This window comes from Hippocampus zosterae, chromosome 9 (genome assembly GCF_025434085.1).
Source record: "Hippocampus zosterae strain Florida chromosome 9, ASM2543408v3, whole genome shotgun sequence".
NCBI lineage: Eukaryota > Metazoa > Chordata > Actinopteri > Syngnathiformes > Syngnathidae > Hippocampus > Hippocampus zosterae.
This window is the reverse complement of record NC_067459.1, coordinates 11,988,100-12,002,819: the sequence shown is the minus strand read 5'-3', so window position 1 is coordinate 12,002,819 and position 14,720 is coordinate 11,988,100. Positions and strand designations below refer to the sequence as shown.

Below are 14,720 nucleotides of genomic sequence, written 5' to 3'. Positions count from 1 at the left end.
ACCCCTGTTTAGGCACTTCTTGTTTCATCAGTGGAGGGGAAAAAAAATCCATTTGTCATGACTTGCTGCTCTCACTCATTGTTACTCACTGGGGTGGACTGTTTCTTTGTCTGGTCACTCTGCATTTCACACATTTTTTTTTGTGGTCCTTTCTGGTGTTATTACATGGATCCATCATGCTGTCGCATTGTAATTCACAGCAATTACTGTGCTGTTGTAGCATGGGGAGTAATTACTGAGTTGGATTAGGAGAAACGGAGACTTGGACGGGACATTGGTTCGGCACATTGATCGTTTTTCTTTAACTCTCATGTTTTTCATATCGTGAGAAGCCAAAACCCAAATCACGATTAAATTTCAATTTATTCCCCATCCCTAGTTAATACCATTTCCGTTCATGTCAATGTAGGAAGATTATTTCTTTTCATTACTGGTAATTTTTTTTTGTAGGGGTTAGGGCAGGGGTCGGCAACCCAAAATGTTTTGTTTTTTTTGCAACAGCTTCTGCTCATAAAACGTGTGTTGCAAATCTTAGTTGACAGAAATGTTGAAATTTAAATTGTATTCTACACATTTTTACAGCATTGGAAAACGTTAAGTCATTTTTTCCTCCTACATAAACCATATTTAAGCAAAAAATATATTTTCCTCCACCATCTTTTTCCATTTTGATTTTTTTTTTGAAAAAGCTTCCGGGAGCCACTAGGGCTGCGCTAAAGAGCCGCATGCCAAATGGCTACCGAGCGGCTGGCTGAGCAGAACCCCCCTGCTGACCCCGCTGTTAGTGCATTTAGTCCCATGAGATATACAAGAAATGCTCCAGTGCGTTTCTTTTATCACTCCACATTGTGTGGTGTGTATGTGTTGAGGTTGTCTTTGTCTTCCTGCGTTTGTCGCTGATGATATTTTTTTTCCACTGTCAGCGTCTGTTGACAAATGAGTGTGAGCTTCATTTCATTTGCTGGCAAACAGATGATGCCTCTCGCTTGGCCGAGTCTACATTGTCAACCAAGTTCATCGTCATGTTTCCAGACAGACTCTTGATGTTCCTGCATCTCATCTTTGCAGTGCAGTTGGTTTCTTTGCCCTTGTCATTGTTCTGGGGGTAAAGAGTGCAAAACCAGTCCCTCTCTGTCTCTGTCAGGAAAAATGCATTCACTTCCAAAAATAAAATAAAATAAAATAAAATGTAAAAAACGCCCTTCTACTCATCAAAATCAGCAGCTTCCCACTTGCAGCAATTTACATGATTGTTGTCAAGCCTGGAAATGTCACTTTTGACTAAGTTGGAAGCCCGACGGAGGAGGTTGCCACTAAACCCTTGAAGGTCCTTTGGGAGTACGGCACCACCTACCAGTTTGCATAATGAGAGCAGGCCGCTCAAATATAAGGCAACATGTTGCTCCATACAATGTGTGCACTGTGCACACTGCACAGTGTTTGTTTTTGCCGTGAGCAGAAAATCAAAATGAATGACTGGTGCCAGTTCAGCCATGTTTCCCGCACCTATTCTCGGGGCATTGAATTGATCGCAACAGGACTGTTCTGGTTCATTCCAGTTGCATTTGGATCAATGCCCTGAAAATAAAATGACCTGGATAAATGAGAATATGTACAGGCACCCTGCACCCATTTATCTTTTGGTGAATTCATTTGCCAATGATACCAAGACTAATGCTTAGGGTGGAAAGATATCTAACAATATTACTGATGACAGAAATGCCACACCAAGGCATCTAAATTGCTAATGTGACTTACTTATTAGGGAGTACCTGTACTGTCATGTTTTGGTTTGGGACCATCAGGTGGCACTGTAGGGCGCCACCTGTAGCTGCACACCTGTTGGTCGTTATGTAATTAGTTGTATAAAAGGACTCCTGCCCGACCACTCGTTGTCGGGTCGTTGTTTGTTTGCTTGTCCTGCCATGTTTGTTTCTGTCATGGTCTGTTCTAGTTTTTTGAGCTTCAGTCATGGTCTTGTTTGGTACTTTGGATTTGTTTTGTTGTGAGGACTTGGTTTGTTTAGGATTTAGCTTTCTGTGTTTTATCAATACACTTCTTCAAGTACACCCTGCTCCTCCGTCCTGCCTGCTTTTTGGGGTCCACCACCACTTCGCTTCGTGACAAGTACAAGTATTGCCAAAAATGAAATGTTACCGATTTGGTGTTGTATTTTGATCTGTGTAAGCAAATGATTGGCACATCCCTTAGTCATGCATTTTGTCTCTACGGGCTCTGATTGGTATTTTTTTTCTCCACACCGTGATAAGTTCAGAAATAATCATTAGAAATTAGATTGGAGGCAAGAGACGGGGCCATAGAGGTTTTAAGTTTCTCAAGGAGACATCACAGAAAACGGCACCTTCAACATTTCCTAAGCTTTTGAATGCACATGTCCTTGCCCAAATAACTAAATAATTAAAGAAATTAAAATGTGTAATGAGAAAAAAATAACTCCAATATTCTGATATTTTAAAAAAAACTGAGCAATAACGAGTTAATCTGAAAGTATGAAAACGTTTTTTTAACGATTCGATGCTGCAATCCATTTCAGTGTGCTGCTCCTTGTGGTGTGCCCGCCTTTGCCACCAGGAGGCATCATGCATTCATGTAGACACAATATAAGGAAAAAAGACTTCTTCAACACCATCCCATGTACCCTTTTCGCAACAGTGCCGTTTCATATTTCTTGCTCAGGCATGTGTCATCGCCTAACCCCCTTTTCTCACATTCGCACACACGTCCCCTTTAAATATTCATGCATTCATACTCCTCTTGAAATCCCTCCCCTTCTCAGGGCGCATGACGCCTGTAATCAATAAGAAAATAATATAGTCATTCACATGACGGGTACGCGAGGATGATGACACGTGAGATGCTCCTCGGGAGAGAAAGGGAGAGGAGAACAAGTGTGTGTGTTCGAGAGACAGGGACACGCCCACTCCTCTTTATTCCAAGCTGTCCCTTGCTTTCACTTCAGTCACTGATGCTCGCCTCACAGGCACAGCAGAGTAGATCTCAACATTCATTTATATTTGTTTGTGCGCACTACCGAAAATGACGTTGAATCAGCTTTGGTTGACCTGAATATCCCTTAAAAGGATTTGAGAAAATTTAACGACAAACTTCAGAGGAACACATTGACACGTAAGTTTATCCATGTATAGAGTTTGTCCAATATCCCATTAATTGCTTTCACTGGTCCGGTTAAACTGCTTGATGTGATTGAAATGCTAATCATGTACATAGGCTGAATGTTTTGTTGTTGTTGTTGTTGTTTTTTGCATGTCTGCCATGTAGTCCAAGAACTAATTGGAAATGTGTAAATGTGTCAAGTCTCTGCTTTGTGTCCCACACCACATTTCTATTATCATGCAAAGAGCAGGTCATGATGGTTTGCCGTTGATTTTCATGCTCCTTGTCCAATATGTAAATTGGAGACAATTCAATTGGAAGTAAAATTGATGATGTTGATGTTTTGTTCTCACACTATTTCATGAATTATCGGTGAACCATAAGCAGGTGATTGCAGTAGCAGAGATGAAATGAGTTAAGAACATCATACAACATATCATAACAAGAACCAGACAAAGCGGTGCCTTGACTTTGAAATTTAATTTGTTCCGCTGCTATCTTAAATCATCTCACCCCATTGAGATGGATAAAAATGGCATTAATCCGATCTTGTACCACACACAAAAAAAATGCCTCTGAAATTTTGGGTAATGTTTTATACAAACATAATGTAATAACATAATCTAATAGTAAAGTATTTTTGCATTGCGGTAATTCGATATTATGTGGCTCAATCTGGTGTGTCTGCCCTGGCGATCAGGGGGGCAGTAAAATACATAAAGATACGTATACTACTCAGGTTCGAACATGAAACTCTTTTTCAGAAAGGATAAATAATATGTCTTTGTATTATTGTATGTATGTTATTGCTTGTATTAAAATGGAATTTGTGTATAAGTTTATGACTAGCTCACCATTGACGCTGGTTTGGTTAGCTAGTCAATGGTGTTTTGTATTGTGTGTGAGCATTAAGCTAGCAGGGGTTCACAAGTCAATTCATGTGCTTTGGCTCAACACACTCCAAATCCCAGCCACATTTTTTTGGCCGCATGATGTCTCTTGCGGCATGCCTCGACCGCACGTGGTTTAAAATTTTACATGAGGACATTAAGCCTGTGCAAATGTGCCATGGTTGGATGTGGTCAGCAGAGGCTACATGAGGAAAAGCCTTACAAAGTATTGAAGGACCCAACCTACAAATTGTCTTTCTAGAATTTGGAAATCACATGCGGTCGAACTCCTCCCAAAGTGACATTAGACGGCCGAAAATGTGGCCTTCGGAGGATGCAGCCTCTGAATTTGGACAAAGCCCGAGGAGTGATTTTGTCTTACACTAAGCTTCCATAGCAAGCCTTCGCAATGGACTTCTTTCCCCGCAACGTTGACAAAAGATTTTGAATGGGAACAAAATGTATCAACAAGAAACATTTGGCAGCTGCAAATGGTAATTACTGGTACTATGAAAATCCGGACTAAAATTTTAGTTCGAGCCACAATATTCCCATGCCGCAGAATACAAATGATACTTGGTGTTGTCATTCTTCATGAACCAAAATGATTTTATCTGTTTTTGCTGTTTTGCTGCAATTCAATCCCAAAGTAGAAATGAGTTTTTATTTAATAACTCCCTGAAATTATTTTATTCTCTGTCTGCCCATGATTAGAGAAAGTGGAATTTTATCTTCATTAGTTTTATTTTGATTTAAATTGACATTTTGAGTTTTTAGTGCTCCTCCTTTGAAAAGTGGTATTATTTTTAATGTATTTTAAGTCTATTAAAAATATTTCCATATATAAGGGAATATATATATATATATATATATATATATATATATATATATATATATATATATATATATATATATATATATTATACTGCATGTGAAAATTATTCATTATTTGTATTTCGAGTTTTTAGTGCGCCTCCTGCTAAAAGTGATATTTTTTAATGTATTTAAAAAAATATTTCCATATATGATCATGAAAACAACATTTATTTGGCTTATATTTGTATTTTTATTTTTCATTTTTATATTTAAACTCCATAGATCTGTATAGAAAACGCTTCAGAATTATTTTTATTCTGCCTTGCTTTGAATGATATTTTGGATCTATCATTGTGAGCTGGAAAGTAGGATTTTTGAAGTGATTTTAGTTTAAAACAAATGAATTTAATTTGATCCTGATGAGGATGGTGGTTCAGATGATGAATGATTTCTATGTGAAAGGAGAAGTCAAGTCAAAAATGTTCTTTACAACAATTTTGAAGTCAAAACACCGTCTTCTGATTAATATTGTGTTTTTTTTTTAATGAATTAAACACAAAAATCCACCTGTTTTCATCCATCTCAGGTGGCGGCCATTTTGCCTTTTGCCGTCGACTGACAATGACATCAAAGTGCCTGAGGGCTCAGCTTGCGAATGTCACTTGACCAAAGCCAGAAAAGAGGTGAGCCATTATTGCAGTTACCTGAGCCTGTAGGCCAGGAGTGTCACATTCATTTTTGACGTGAGCCACTTTGGAGTTACGTCTTCCCTTGGCGGCCTGTAAAGACAGTGAGACCATAATGTTTAATCATCTCATCGTAGTATTAATAACACGCGATGACACATGATTTGCTTTCGCGACCCACATGAAATGATGTGGCGGGCCGGATCTGGCCCCCAGGCCTTGAGTTTGAGACCTTGTTTTTGGCTATTTGATGTCATTTTCAGTCAACAGCAAGTGGATCAAGCTAGCAGATCAAGCTAAAATGGATTTTGCTGCTTAAATCGAATCCCCCAAATGCAGTATTAATTGACTTGACTTCTCCTTTCATAGACTCTTTGCACTCAAAAGTTGAATACAAAATATTGGAATTTTTTAAAAGTCGTTTTTCCTCCACTCACACGAATAAAAAAAAAAGATTCCAATTTTAAAATGCACAGTCCCGTCATCTTCCATCCTTCCTTAGTGTGACTCACCGTTTCGACACGTTTTATTTAATTTTAGTGTTTAAAGTGCAAAAGGGATCAGAGCAGCCGCTCCCCCTTGGCTAAGGTTAACCTCCTTGTTGGCGCCGTGTCTCTTATCGACGTCGTGAGACTCCAGCTGGATTGATGTTCTCGTTGTTAATAGCTCACCGGGCCTTACTTACACATCAACCCCACCCACTTTTTCCTAACCTTCATCCTCACGACGCATGTGTAATATGCAGCGGCACCGCCGTGAAATATGATGAAGGGGCTGGGGCATGATGGGAAGATAAACAGAGCTATATAAGGGTGTAATAGGATTCTTTTATTCCGCGTGAAAAGCCAGTCAGGGAAAGGAGCCCGGATGAATCCTGTTTGCGGATTTACATTCGCCAATTAAACGTGCAGTTTGAACAACAGTTCCCCAATCTGTTTGATTCAGTTTACAAAAATTATGTCATGCCCCCAACACATTGAAGAGAGCCAATTAAGCCCGACATGGAAGGAAGAAGGAACCTTGACCCTGAATGTTATTTTTAATTGGCACTTTTGAGTTGAGCAGGTTAATTATTTTCTCTTTTTATTTCAAAAAAGCCTTGAATGACTGTTTTTTGATTTAAGTTTTTTTTTTTTCAAATTATATCTTTTTTAAACTTTTAAGAGATCAAACACTCAGTGTGGCACTTCCATTTGCACTAGAATAATTTTGTTCTTAAATGTCATTGGTATTTATTTAAGATTTGATTTGTTGATAGTAATTTTATAGATTGCGCTAGTGATTTAGTTCAGTGCTTAATATTTATTAAAATGGTAATTTTCAAACATGAGAACGAGCAGATTAGAAAATAGATAGACGGATGAATTTTAAAAACACAAGGGCTTGCCCTTAAAGACATGTATACAAATAGTCTCTGGACTGCCTGTCCAACCATCGTTTTTTAAATTACACAACAAAGTCATTCTTAATTTTCCTGAAATTGTTTTGATGCGCGAGCCATTCGGAATTTTGCCGGATTATTTGGCTGGTTCACGTAATACTGATTGCCTTGGATTACTGACAAAGTGAAAAGGCTGAAGTGAGGAATGAAAACAAGTTGACGTTTCATTCCATTTGCAGTTCAAATGGTTGAAACTCAAATGGCCAGCAGAGAGCCCAGAGTTTTAAATAAAACACAGCAATCGCGTGTCATAAGATTAAACCGGTCTGGAAAATAAGGTGGGTTGCTCCGAAAGTGACACACAGCGAATGCCCTTTTATTGCTGTCCGCCTCAATAATAGTGCGGCCTCCAGAAGGTCATTTCGAAGCATGTGTTAGTTCTGTGCCACAAAGTGAGCCCTTTTCTCCTCAATGTGTCAGACGGCGGCGGTGACGTCCGAGTGGAGGTGCGTATCGGGGGCCTACACCGAGGCCATGTGCCCAGTTCCGCCACAGCGACCATGGAGCAGACCTCGAACACAAGAAAACCCCCAGGTGAGTCTGTCCGTCCCTCTGGCTGGCGGGTGACACGTCTGGCAGACCCTTATTAGCGAGAAAATGCATCCGCTAAAACAAGGGTGCCAAACTAATTTTTGTCGTGGGCCACATTGTAGTGACGGCTTCCCTTGGAGGGCCGTTATGACTCTGAATTTTGTGAAACCAAAAAGACTGACCATGTATAGGAAGGCGTTTTGGGCCGAAAAAACCACCATGTATAGGAAGACGTTTTGGGCGGGGAAAAAAAAACGACCATGTATATAGTAAGGTGTTTTTGGCCGAAAAAAAGACCATGTATAGGATGGCGTTTTTGGCCAAAAAAACGGCCATGTATATAGTAAGGCGTTTTGGGCAGAAAAAAAAAGGCAAATAAAATTATTTGGCGGACCAGAGATGGCCCCCAGGCCGTGACTTTGACACCTGTGCGCAAAAAGATCAAGTCATTATTTCACAATATTTGCATACATATGCAGTATAGGTAGGTACAGGTAGAGCTAGATAGATATGAGAGAGAAAGTTGTGATGTTTGTGAGAGTAAAATTTGACCGTATTTTTTACAATTAATTCTCTCTCTCTCTCTCTCTCTCTCAGGAAGAGTTGTGGTGCCATGGTTGTGTAGCATCTTATTCTTCTGCTCCCTCTGGAGCTCGGCCCGGTCGCAGTGTCCCGACGGCTGCCACTGCGCCTGGGACACGGCCACCGTGCTGTGCTCGGACGCCGGCCTCCAAGAGATCCCCGTGGGGATCCCGCCGGACACGGTGTCGCTGCACTTGGAGCGCAACAATATCCGAAGCCTCCCCGAGAGCGCTTTCGTGGAGCTGGCCCATCTGCGGGACCTCTACCTGGCACACAACCGCATCGACTCGCTGTCTTCGGGGGCCCTGCGCCGGCTGGGTCCTGAGTTGCGCCTTCTGGACCTGTCGCACAATCAGCTGAGGCAGGCCAGCCGCGACGAGTTCGGGGGCACGCGGGCCAAGACGCGCCTGTACCACAACCCCTGGCACTGCGACTGTACGCTCCAAGAACTCATGGAGGCGCTCAACCTGGAAGCCGAGACGGTCAACGGAATCGTCTGCGAGAGCTCAGTGCGAGGGCTGGGTGAGGCCAGCCGTTGGGAGGACCCGGGCGTGTTGGGCGAGCACGCTGGTCAGCCTCTGGTCCGACTCCTGGACTCGGGCGTGAATTTCTGCAGCTTGCAGCGCAAGACCACCGACGTGGCCATGCTGGTCACCATGTTCGTGTGGTTCTTCATGGTCATCGTGTACGTGGTTTACTACGTCAGGCAGAACCAGGCCGAGGCTCGCCGGCACCTGGAGTACCTGAAGAGCCTACCGAGTCCTCGTAAGACCCCCACGGAGACGGACACCCTGAGCACTGGCTTCTGAATTTTTAACCCCTGTGACTACTGAAATACTGTACGGCTTCTTGGTCAAGCAAAACGGTTAATCTGTTTGCTTTTTTTAGCCAGAACAGTTTTTCTGTGAAACACACATAGTTTGATCACCCACGATTGTGCCCTCCTGCAAATTGCAAACATCAGCGAATGATCAAATACCCACTAAAATGATTTTGTAATTGCATCTAGATGCCGCAAATGGCGGCAAAGCCTTTAAAACCCAGACTGCAATTCAGTTTAAATGATTAACTGTAGAAGCAACGGACAAAAAAAAAAAAGAATCAGCAAAGGATCACTACCATGCCGCTAACATGTCCACAATTACAAAGCTGTTACAGAAACGACTATTCAGTACAGTGGTGCCTTGAGGTGTGAATCAATTTTTTTTTGTCTTCAGACACGCTCAAATTGCAGATGTGAGTACACTTCACACCCCCACCGCTAGATGGCGAGAGCACACTTCACATCATCAAGTCACCAGGGGGCATTCAAAGTTCAAAGTAGTCATGTAAAATTACCCCCCCCCCCCCAAAAAAAGCAAAAGACAATTCAAAACGAATCACCTCACACACGAAAGATGAACCTCGATGTAGCGGCCGTTCCTTGTATAGAAAAATGTATGAATCTTTTTTTTTTACTCTCTTTGTGCTCCTCTTTCACTTGATTTGAAACCACTATGCCCTCTACTGCCCTCTTCAATGTCTTATTCAGTTCAAGTGACTCAGATGAAAGGAGAGCGTCACCCTCGTCGTCATCATCTGGACTGTGCTTGTCATTTGATTGTGATTGATGCTTACATGGACATTTATTATTATTAGTTGTAGGGGTTTTTTTTCCCTTCAGGGCACCGGACCAAGAAAACTGTTGATTTTTCCTCAGGAGTATCATAACATTTCAAAAATGTAGGCCAGAGTTGGGCCTCGGTAGCTGTTATTCTCTTTAAAAAAAAGTTCAAAATATGATAATTATAATATTATTATTATATCGTAGCTGTCCTGTGAAAATCAAGTATGTCCATTTTTGTCATTTGTAAAATGTTTACATTTATGGGGTGTCCAATATGTATACTATGATTTAAAGTCATTGGAAACGTGACATTGCCAAATTAAAGTTGTTCGGGGAAAAAAAAGTCTGCCTCTGAGAATGTTGTGTTCAGGCTGACATGGAAATGTCCCCAATCGCTTCAAATTCTCAAGTTCTTTTTTTTTGTTCCAACTTTTTTCTCATCGGATTACAACTTCAGTCTTAGAGTATCATATACTGCATTTATTTTCTAGGTTTCAGAGTTGAAATCCTCTTTTCTTATTTCTTGACCATGCAACACCAACACAACATTCTGTTGGTCGCAAATTCAAATTTCTCTCAAGTGCCTGCTTGCCTTTTTTTCAGAATAACTAATAATCAAACACATTTATAAAACTGTTTTTCAGTGTGCCTCTTTGTATGAATGTATTTTTCTCACGTCTTGTGTCTTTTGTGTGACATAATAATGTTTGTACTTTCTATTGTCAAAACCAAATCAAAATGTTGCTTAATGTGATCTGTATGACATACTCCGTTATATGACTTCAATAGTTGCGTGATTTTTTAAAAATGTTATTTTCATTCGATGCGAAAAATTTGTTTCTTATTGTTATGTGAGCTTCATAATAAATGTGTACGTGGAAAACTGTGTTGTGTGTTGGCGTAACCTGCTACAGTAGTAGCACAGCGTTTTACCTGAGATGACAAAAGTATTGGGACACATGGCCATTGTGTGGTACCCACGCTCACCAAAATGCATCATCTACTATAAATAGTCGGGGGAAACTAATCCCAAAAACTGCGACTTTTCTTCAACTAATTTTACTTCATTTTTAAATAAAAACTTTATTCTCACAGGTTTGATGCTTTTTTTGTCAGTTCGACCTTTTGTGTAACAGTTTTTGGTGGAGTGTATTTATTGTCATAAAAAACTTTAAAACCATGATGACAATATTTTTTTTGTGTTTTTTTACAAAAGTTACCAGTGTAAAAGTTTTAAAATTGGTCTCATTTTTTTATGTTACAAAAATTTGATATTTGAACAGGGGTGTGTTGACTTTTCAGATCCACCCTATGTTTTACTTAAAAAATATATTTATTGATTGAACTGATTTGAAAAATTGTTGAGAAAAAAAAAGGTGTAGTCAGGCGTTTTTGGCCGAAAAAAACGACCATGGTAATAAACCGTTTTTGGCTGAAAAAAAAACACTATGTATAGGAAGGCGTTTTGGGCCGAAAAAAAACCGACCATGTATAGGAAGGCATTTTTGGCCAGAAAAAACGACCACATATAGGAAGGCGTTTTTGGCTGAAAAAAAAACGCCATGAAAAGTAAGAAGTCTTGGACCGAAAAAAACGACCATGTATAGTTAGGCGTTTTTGGCCGAAAAAAACAACGACCATGTGTAATAAAGCCTTTTGGGCCGAAAAAAAACGACCATGAAAATGAAGGTGTTTTGATCTGAAAAAACCCCCGAAATGTTGGCCCAAAAAAACCGACCATGTATAGTCAGGCAGTTTCGGCGGGAAAAAACTACCATGTATAGTTAGGCGTTTTGGGCCGAAAAAAAACGACTATTTATAGTCAGGCGTTTTGGACAGAAAAAAACGACCATGTAGAGGAACCCGTTTTGGCCGAAAAAAAATGACTACCGTATTTTCACGACTATTCGACGCATCGTACTAATGGCCGCAGTCTCATTAATGGGTGACATTTCTGTATTTTACACATACACAGGACGCATCGTACGAATAGCCGCAGTTTTACAGTGGTAAAACATACGCCAGCTTAAACATACGGCATGCATGCGCGCACTCCAACACGTTAGCTTGAAGCATATGTTAGCATGCCAAGACATATAGATAAGAAAAAATCACGTTTTTAAAAAGGCAACGAAAGCAGAACTGAGTTCGGGTGTATTTTATTTAGCCATCGTACAATGTTCTCACGTTTTTGGATCAATCATCACCCAGAAATCCATCAGAAGCAGAGGACTGCACATCTCAGTTGTCATTGAATGCATCACATGCTAGTGTGAGTTGCTACGCATTGCCGAGCGGAAAGAAGGAGTAGCAACAGCAAAGTCAACATTTCTCTCGTGTGAAGCTTTCCCACATTTGAAAGTAAAGAACAGAGCGAAACATGGTGGCAGCGCGTGTGTGTAGAAAGAATTGAACAATTGTGCAAGTACCGTAATCCATCAAAAACGCCGCGTTCCCTCTCGTTGTTGCGTATTGTGGCGTAACTCGCCAAGCGCTGCCTCTCACTCTTTGTAAAGTTGTGTTTTCCACCGATCATCCATTGTTCCCATGCCGTTTGCAACTTTACTTTGAACGCCCGGTTGATGCCAATGTCCAGCGGTTGGAGTTCTTTAGTCAACCCTCCGGGAATAACGGCAAGCTCAGAGTTCATTTGCTTGACTTGTTTTTTTCACCGCTGCTGTGAGATGGGCACGCATGCCAAAAGCATAACCGGTGGCTTTAAGTTTGAACTGAGCTTCGTAGGCGTGTCTCTTTGTCGAATTTTCAGGGGTTCTTAGAAACCAAAACCGGAGTTGTTTTGCGACAATGCACATTGCCACGCTCAATACAAGTGTTGGTACTGGCTTGTGGCGTCCCTTTAGCGTCCACTTACACGCCCATTGGCGGACTAGCTTGCCTGTTCTCTCTCTCTCCCCCCCCCCCCCCTCTCCATATATGTATATATACACGCCCACCCTTCCCTGATTGGCCGGCTTCTTTCCCGCATGCCTGGCCACAGTCACTTCCGCCTTTTCTCTATAAACAGCGTGTCGGCTGTCAGTCAGATCTTGGAACTCAGCGCATATAAAGGACGCTCCGCACCATAAGGCGTCCTGTCCATTTTGGAGAAAATTATATATAGTCAGGCGTTTTGGGCCGAAAAAAACGACCATGTATAAGAAGGCGTTTTTGGCCGAAGAAAAACAACCATGTATAGTCAGGCGTTTTGGGCGGAAAACAACGACCATGTACAGTAAGGCGTTTTTGTACGAAAAAAAAGGCCATGTATAGTAAGGCGTCTTGGACCGAAAAAAACAATCATGTATCGGAAAGCGTTTTGGGCGGAAAAAAACGACCTTGTATCGTAAGGCGTTTTGGCTGAAAAAAAAACGACCATGTATACGAAGGCATTTTTGGCCGAAAAAAACAACCATTACAACTACATTTTCGTAGGGCATTTTGGACCAAAAAAAACAACAACAATGTATAGGAAGACGTTTTTGGCCGAAAAAAACGACCATGCATAGGAAGGCGTTTTGGACCGAAAAAAACGACCATGTACAGTTAGGCGTTTTTGGCCGAAAAAAACGCCCATGTATAGTTAGGCGTTTTTGGCCGAAAAAATGACCATGTATAGTCAATGGTTTTTGCCTGAAAAAAAAAGGCCATGTATATATAGTACGGCATTTTTGGCCGAAAAAAACGATCATGTATCTTCTGGCGTTTTTGACCGGAAAAAACCACCGTGTGTGGGACAGCGTTTATGGCCGAAAAAATGTTTTTGGGCGACTTTTCTTCTCGTAATTTTCCTTTATTTTTAGTATAAAAACTTTATTCTCACAAGTTACCATAGATGTTTTTTCTTGTCAGCTCGACCTTTTGTGTTAGTTTTGTTATAAAAAATTTAAAACCATGATGACAATATTTTCGCAGTTTTTTTTAATGGAAGTGACCAATGAAAAGGTTTTACACTGGCTCTAATTTTTTTATGCCACAAAAACTTTTTTTTTGCATTGAGCTGATTTTAAAGATAAAGGATAAAAATGAAAGAAAGTACATTGTTGAGAGAAATGCTTGTGTCTTTTATTCTTTTATTACTGTTATCCTTCTGTTTTGTTAAATGATGGCATACAAGAAGACAGAATACGAGCCTGGAATCAATTTCATTTACAGGACACGTTTCATGTAGAAAATACTCACAACGACTTTTTTTTCCAGAGGCACCACTGGCTGAAAAATTATTTGACATATTTCAATCGTGGGGGGGAGGGAGGGTGGCTGAGAGCAATCAGAAAACAAAAATCAGCCGTCAACTTTGGTTTTTGTCATTTATTTCCCAATTTACATGAACAAAAAAAAACAAGTCATGATCATAATATTAATATACGAATGCTATTATCAATTTTATTATTACTATTAATAATAAAAAAATATACACAACCTCACGAATGTGCGTGAGCTTTAAAAAAAAGTCAAGTCACACCTTGGAAGGGGAATGAGCTTCTCACCTTTTATTTTCGTTTTTTTGGGGGGCGCTGTAAACAAACAGTCAATTTTTGTAATGATTTTTCCGTTGAGTGAGGTAGCTTTACAATTGGAAGACAAATAAAAAGACAATGTTTGAGTTGGGCGTGTCAAAAAAATCGTTTAGGGAAGGCACCTGCTCAGCAAAGAAAATGTGATGTATATATCTGCATGCACACACATACATACATATATATATAGTTCTTTGGAATAAACTAGAATAGAAGTATAGCACCATTGTAAGCATACACAGTCACGGTCATTCTGACAAATATCTGCTGGTATGACTTTTTTTTCTTTTTTTTGCAAGCGACATGTGTAAGTGGGCTTTTTATTGACTTAAAGCAACACATAGAGCCCAAACAATAAATAAATAACACAGACACATGAAGCTCTGAAGGTGAGATGCTGCTGTTGGTTGCTGTCTTTCAGTGCAGGTTTATCCTACGCCGTGAGTTCAATTTAGTAGAGGGGCCGGGGGCGAAAAGCACTTTTTTACTTAGAAAATGAAGAAGTCCCATTTATTAAAA

General features: G+C 40.4%; 1 protein-coding gene across 2 annotated transcripts; it reads left to right on the top strand.

Moving 5' to 3' along the window:
- Positions 1 to 2,526: 2,526 nt before the first annotated feature.
- Positions 2,527 to 10,570, top strand: LOC127607399 (leucine-rich repeat-containing protein 3-like). 2 transcript variants are annotated; one of them, XM_052075662.1, is made up of 4 exons: positions 2,527 to 3,147; positions 5,428 to 5,524; positions 7,389 to 7,502; positions 8,097 to 10,570. In XM_052075662.1, exons 2-4 carry the CDS (start codon positions 5,497 to 5,499, stop codon positions 8,888 to 8,890), a joined length of 936 nt encoding a protein of 311 aa, XP_051931622.1. In that variant the 5' UTR covers positions 2,527 to 3,147; positions 5,428 to 5,496; the 3' UTR covers positions 8,891 to 10,570. The 2 variants fall into 2 exon arrangements, with proteins under 2 accessions (XP_051931622.1, XP_051931623.1); XM_052075663.1 differs by lacking the exon at positions 5,428 to 5,524.
- The last annotated feature ends 4,150 nt before the right edge of the window (positions 10,571 to 14,720 follow it).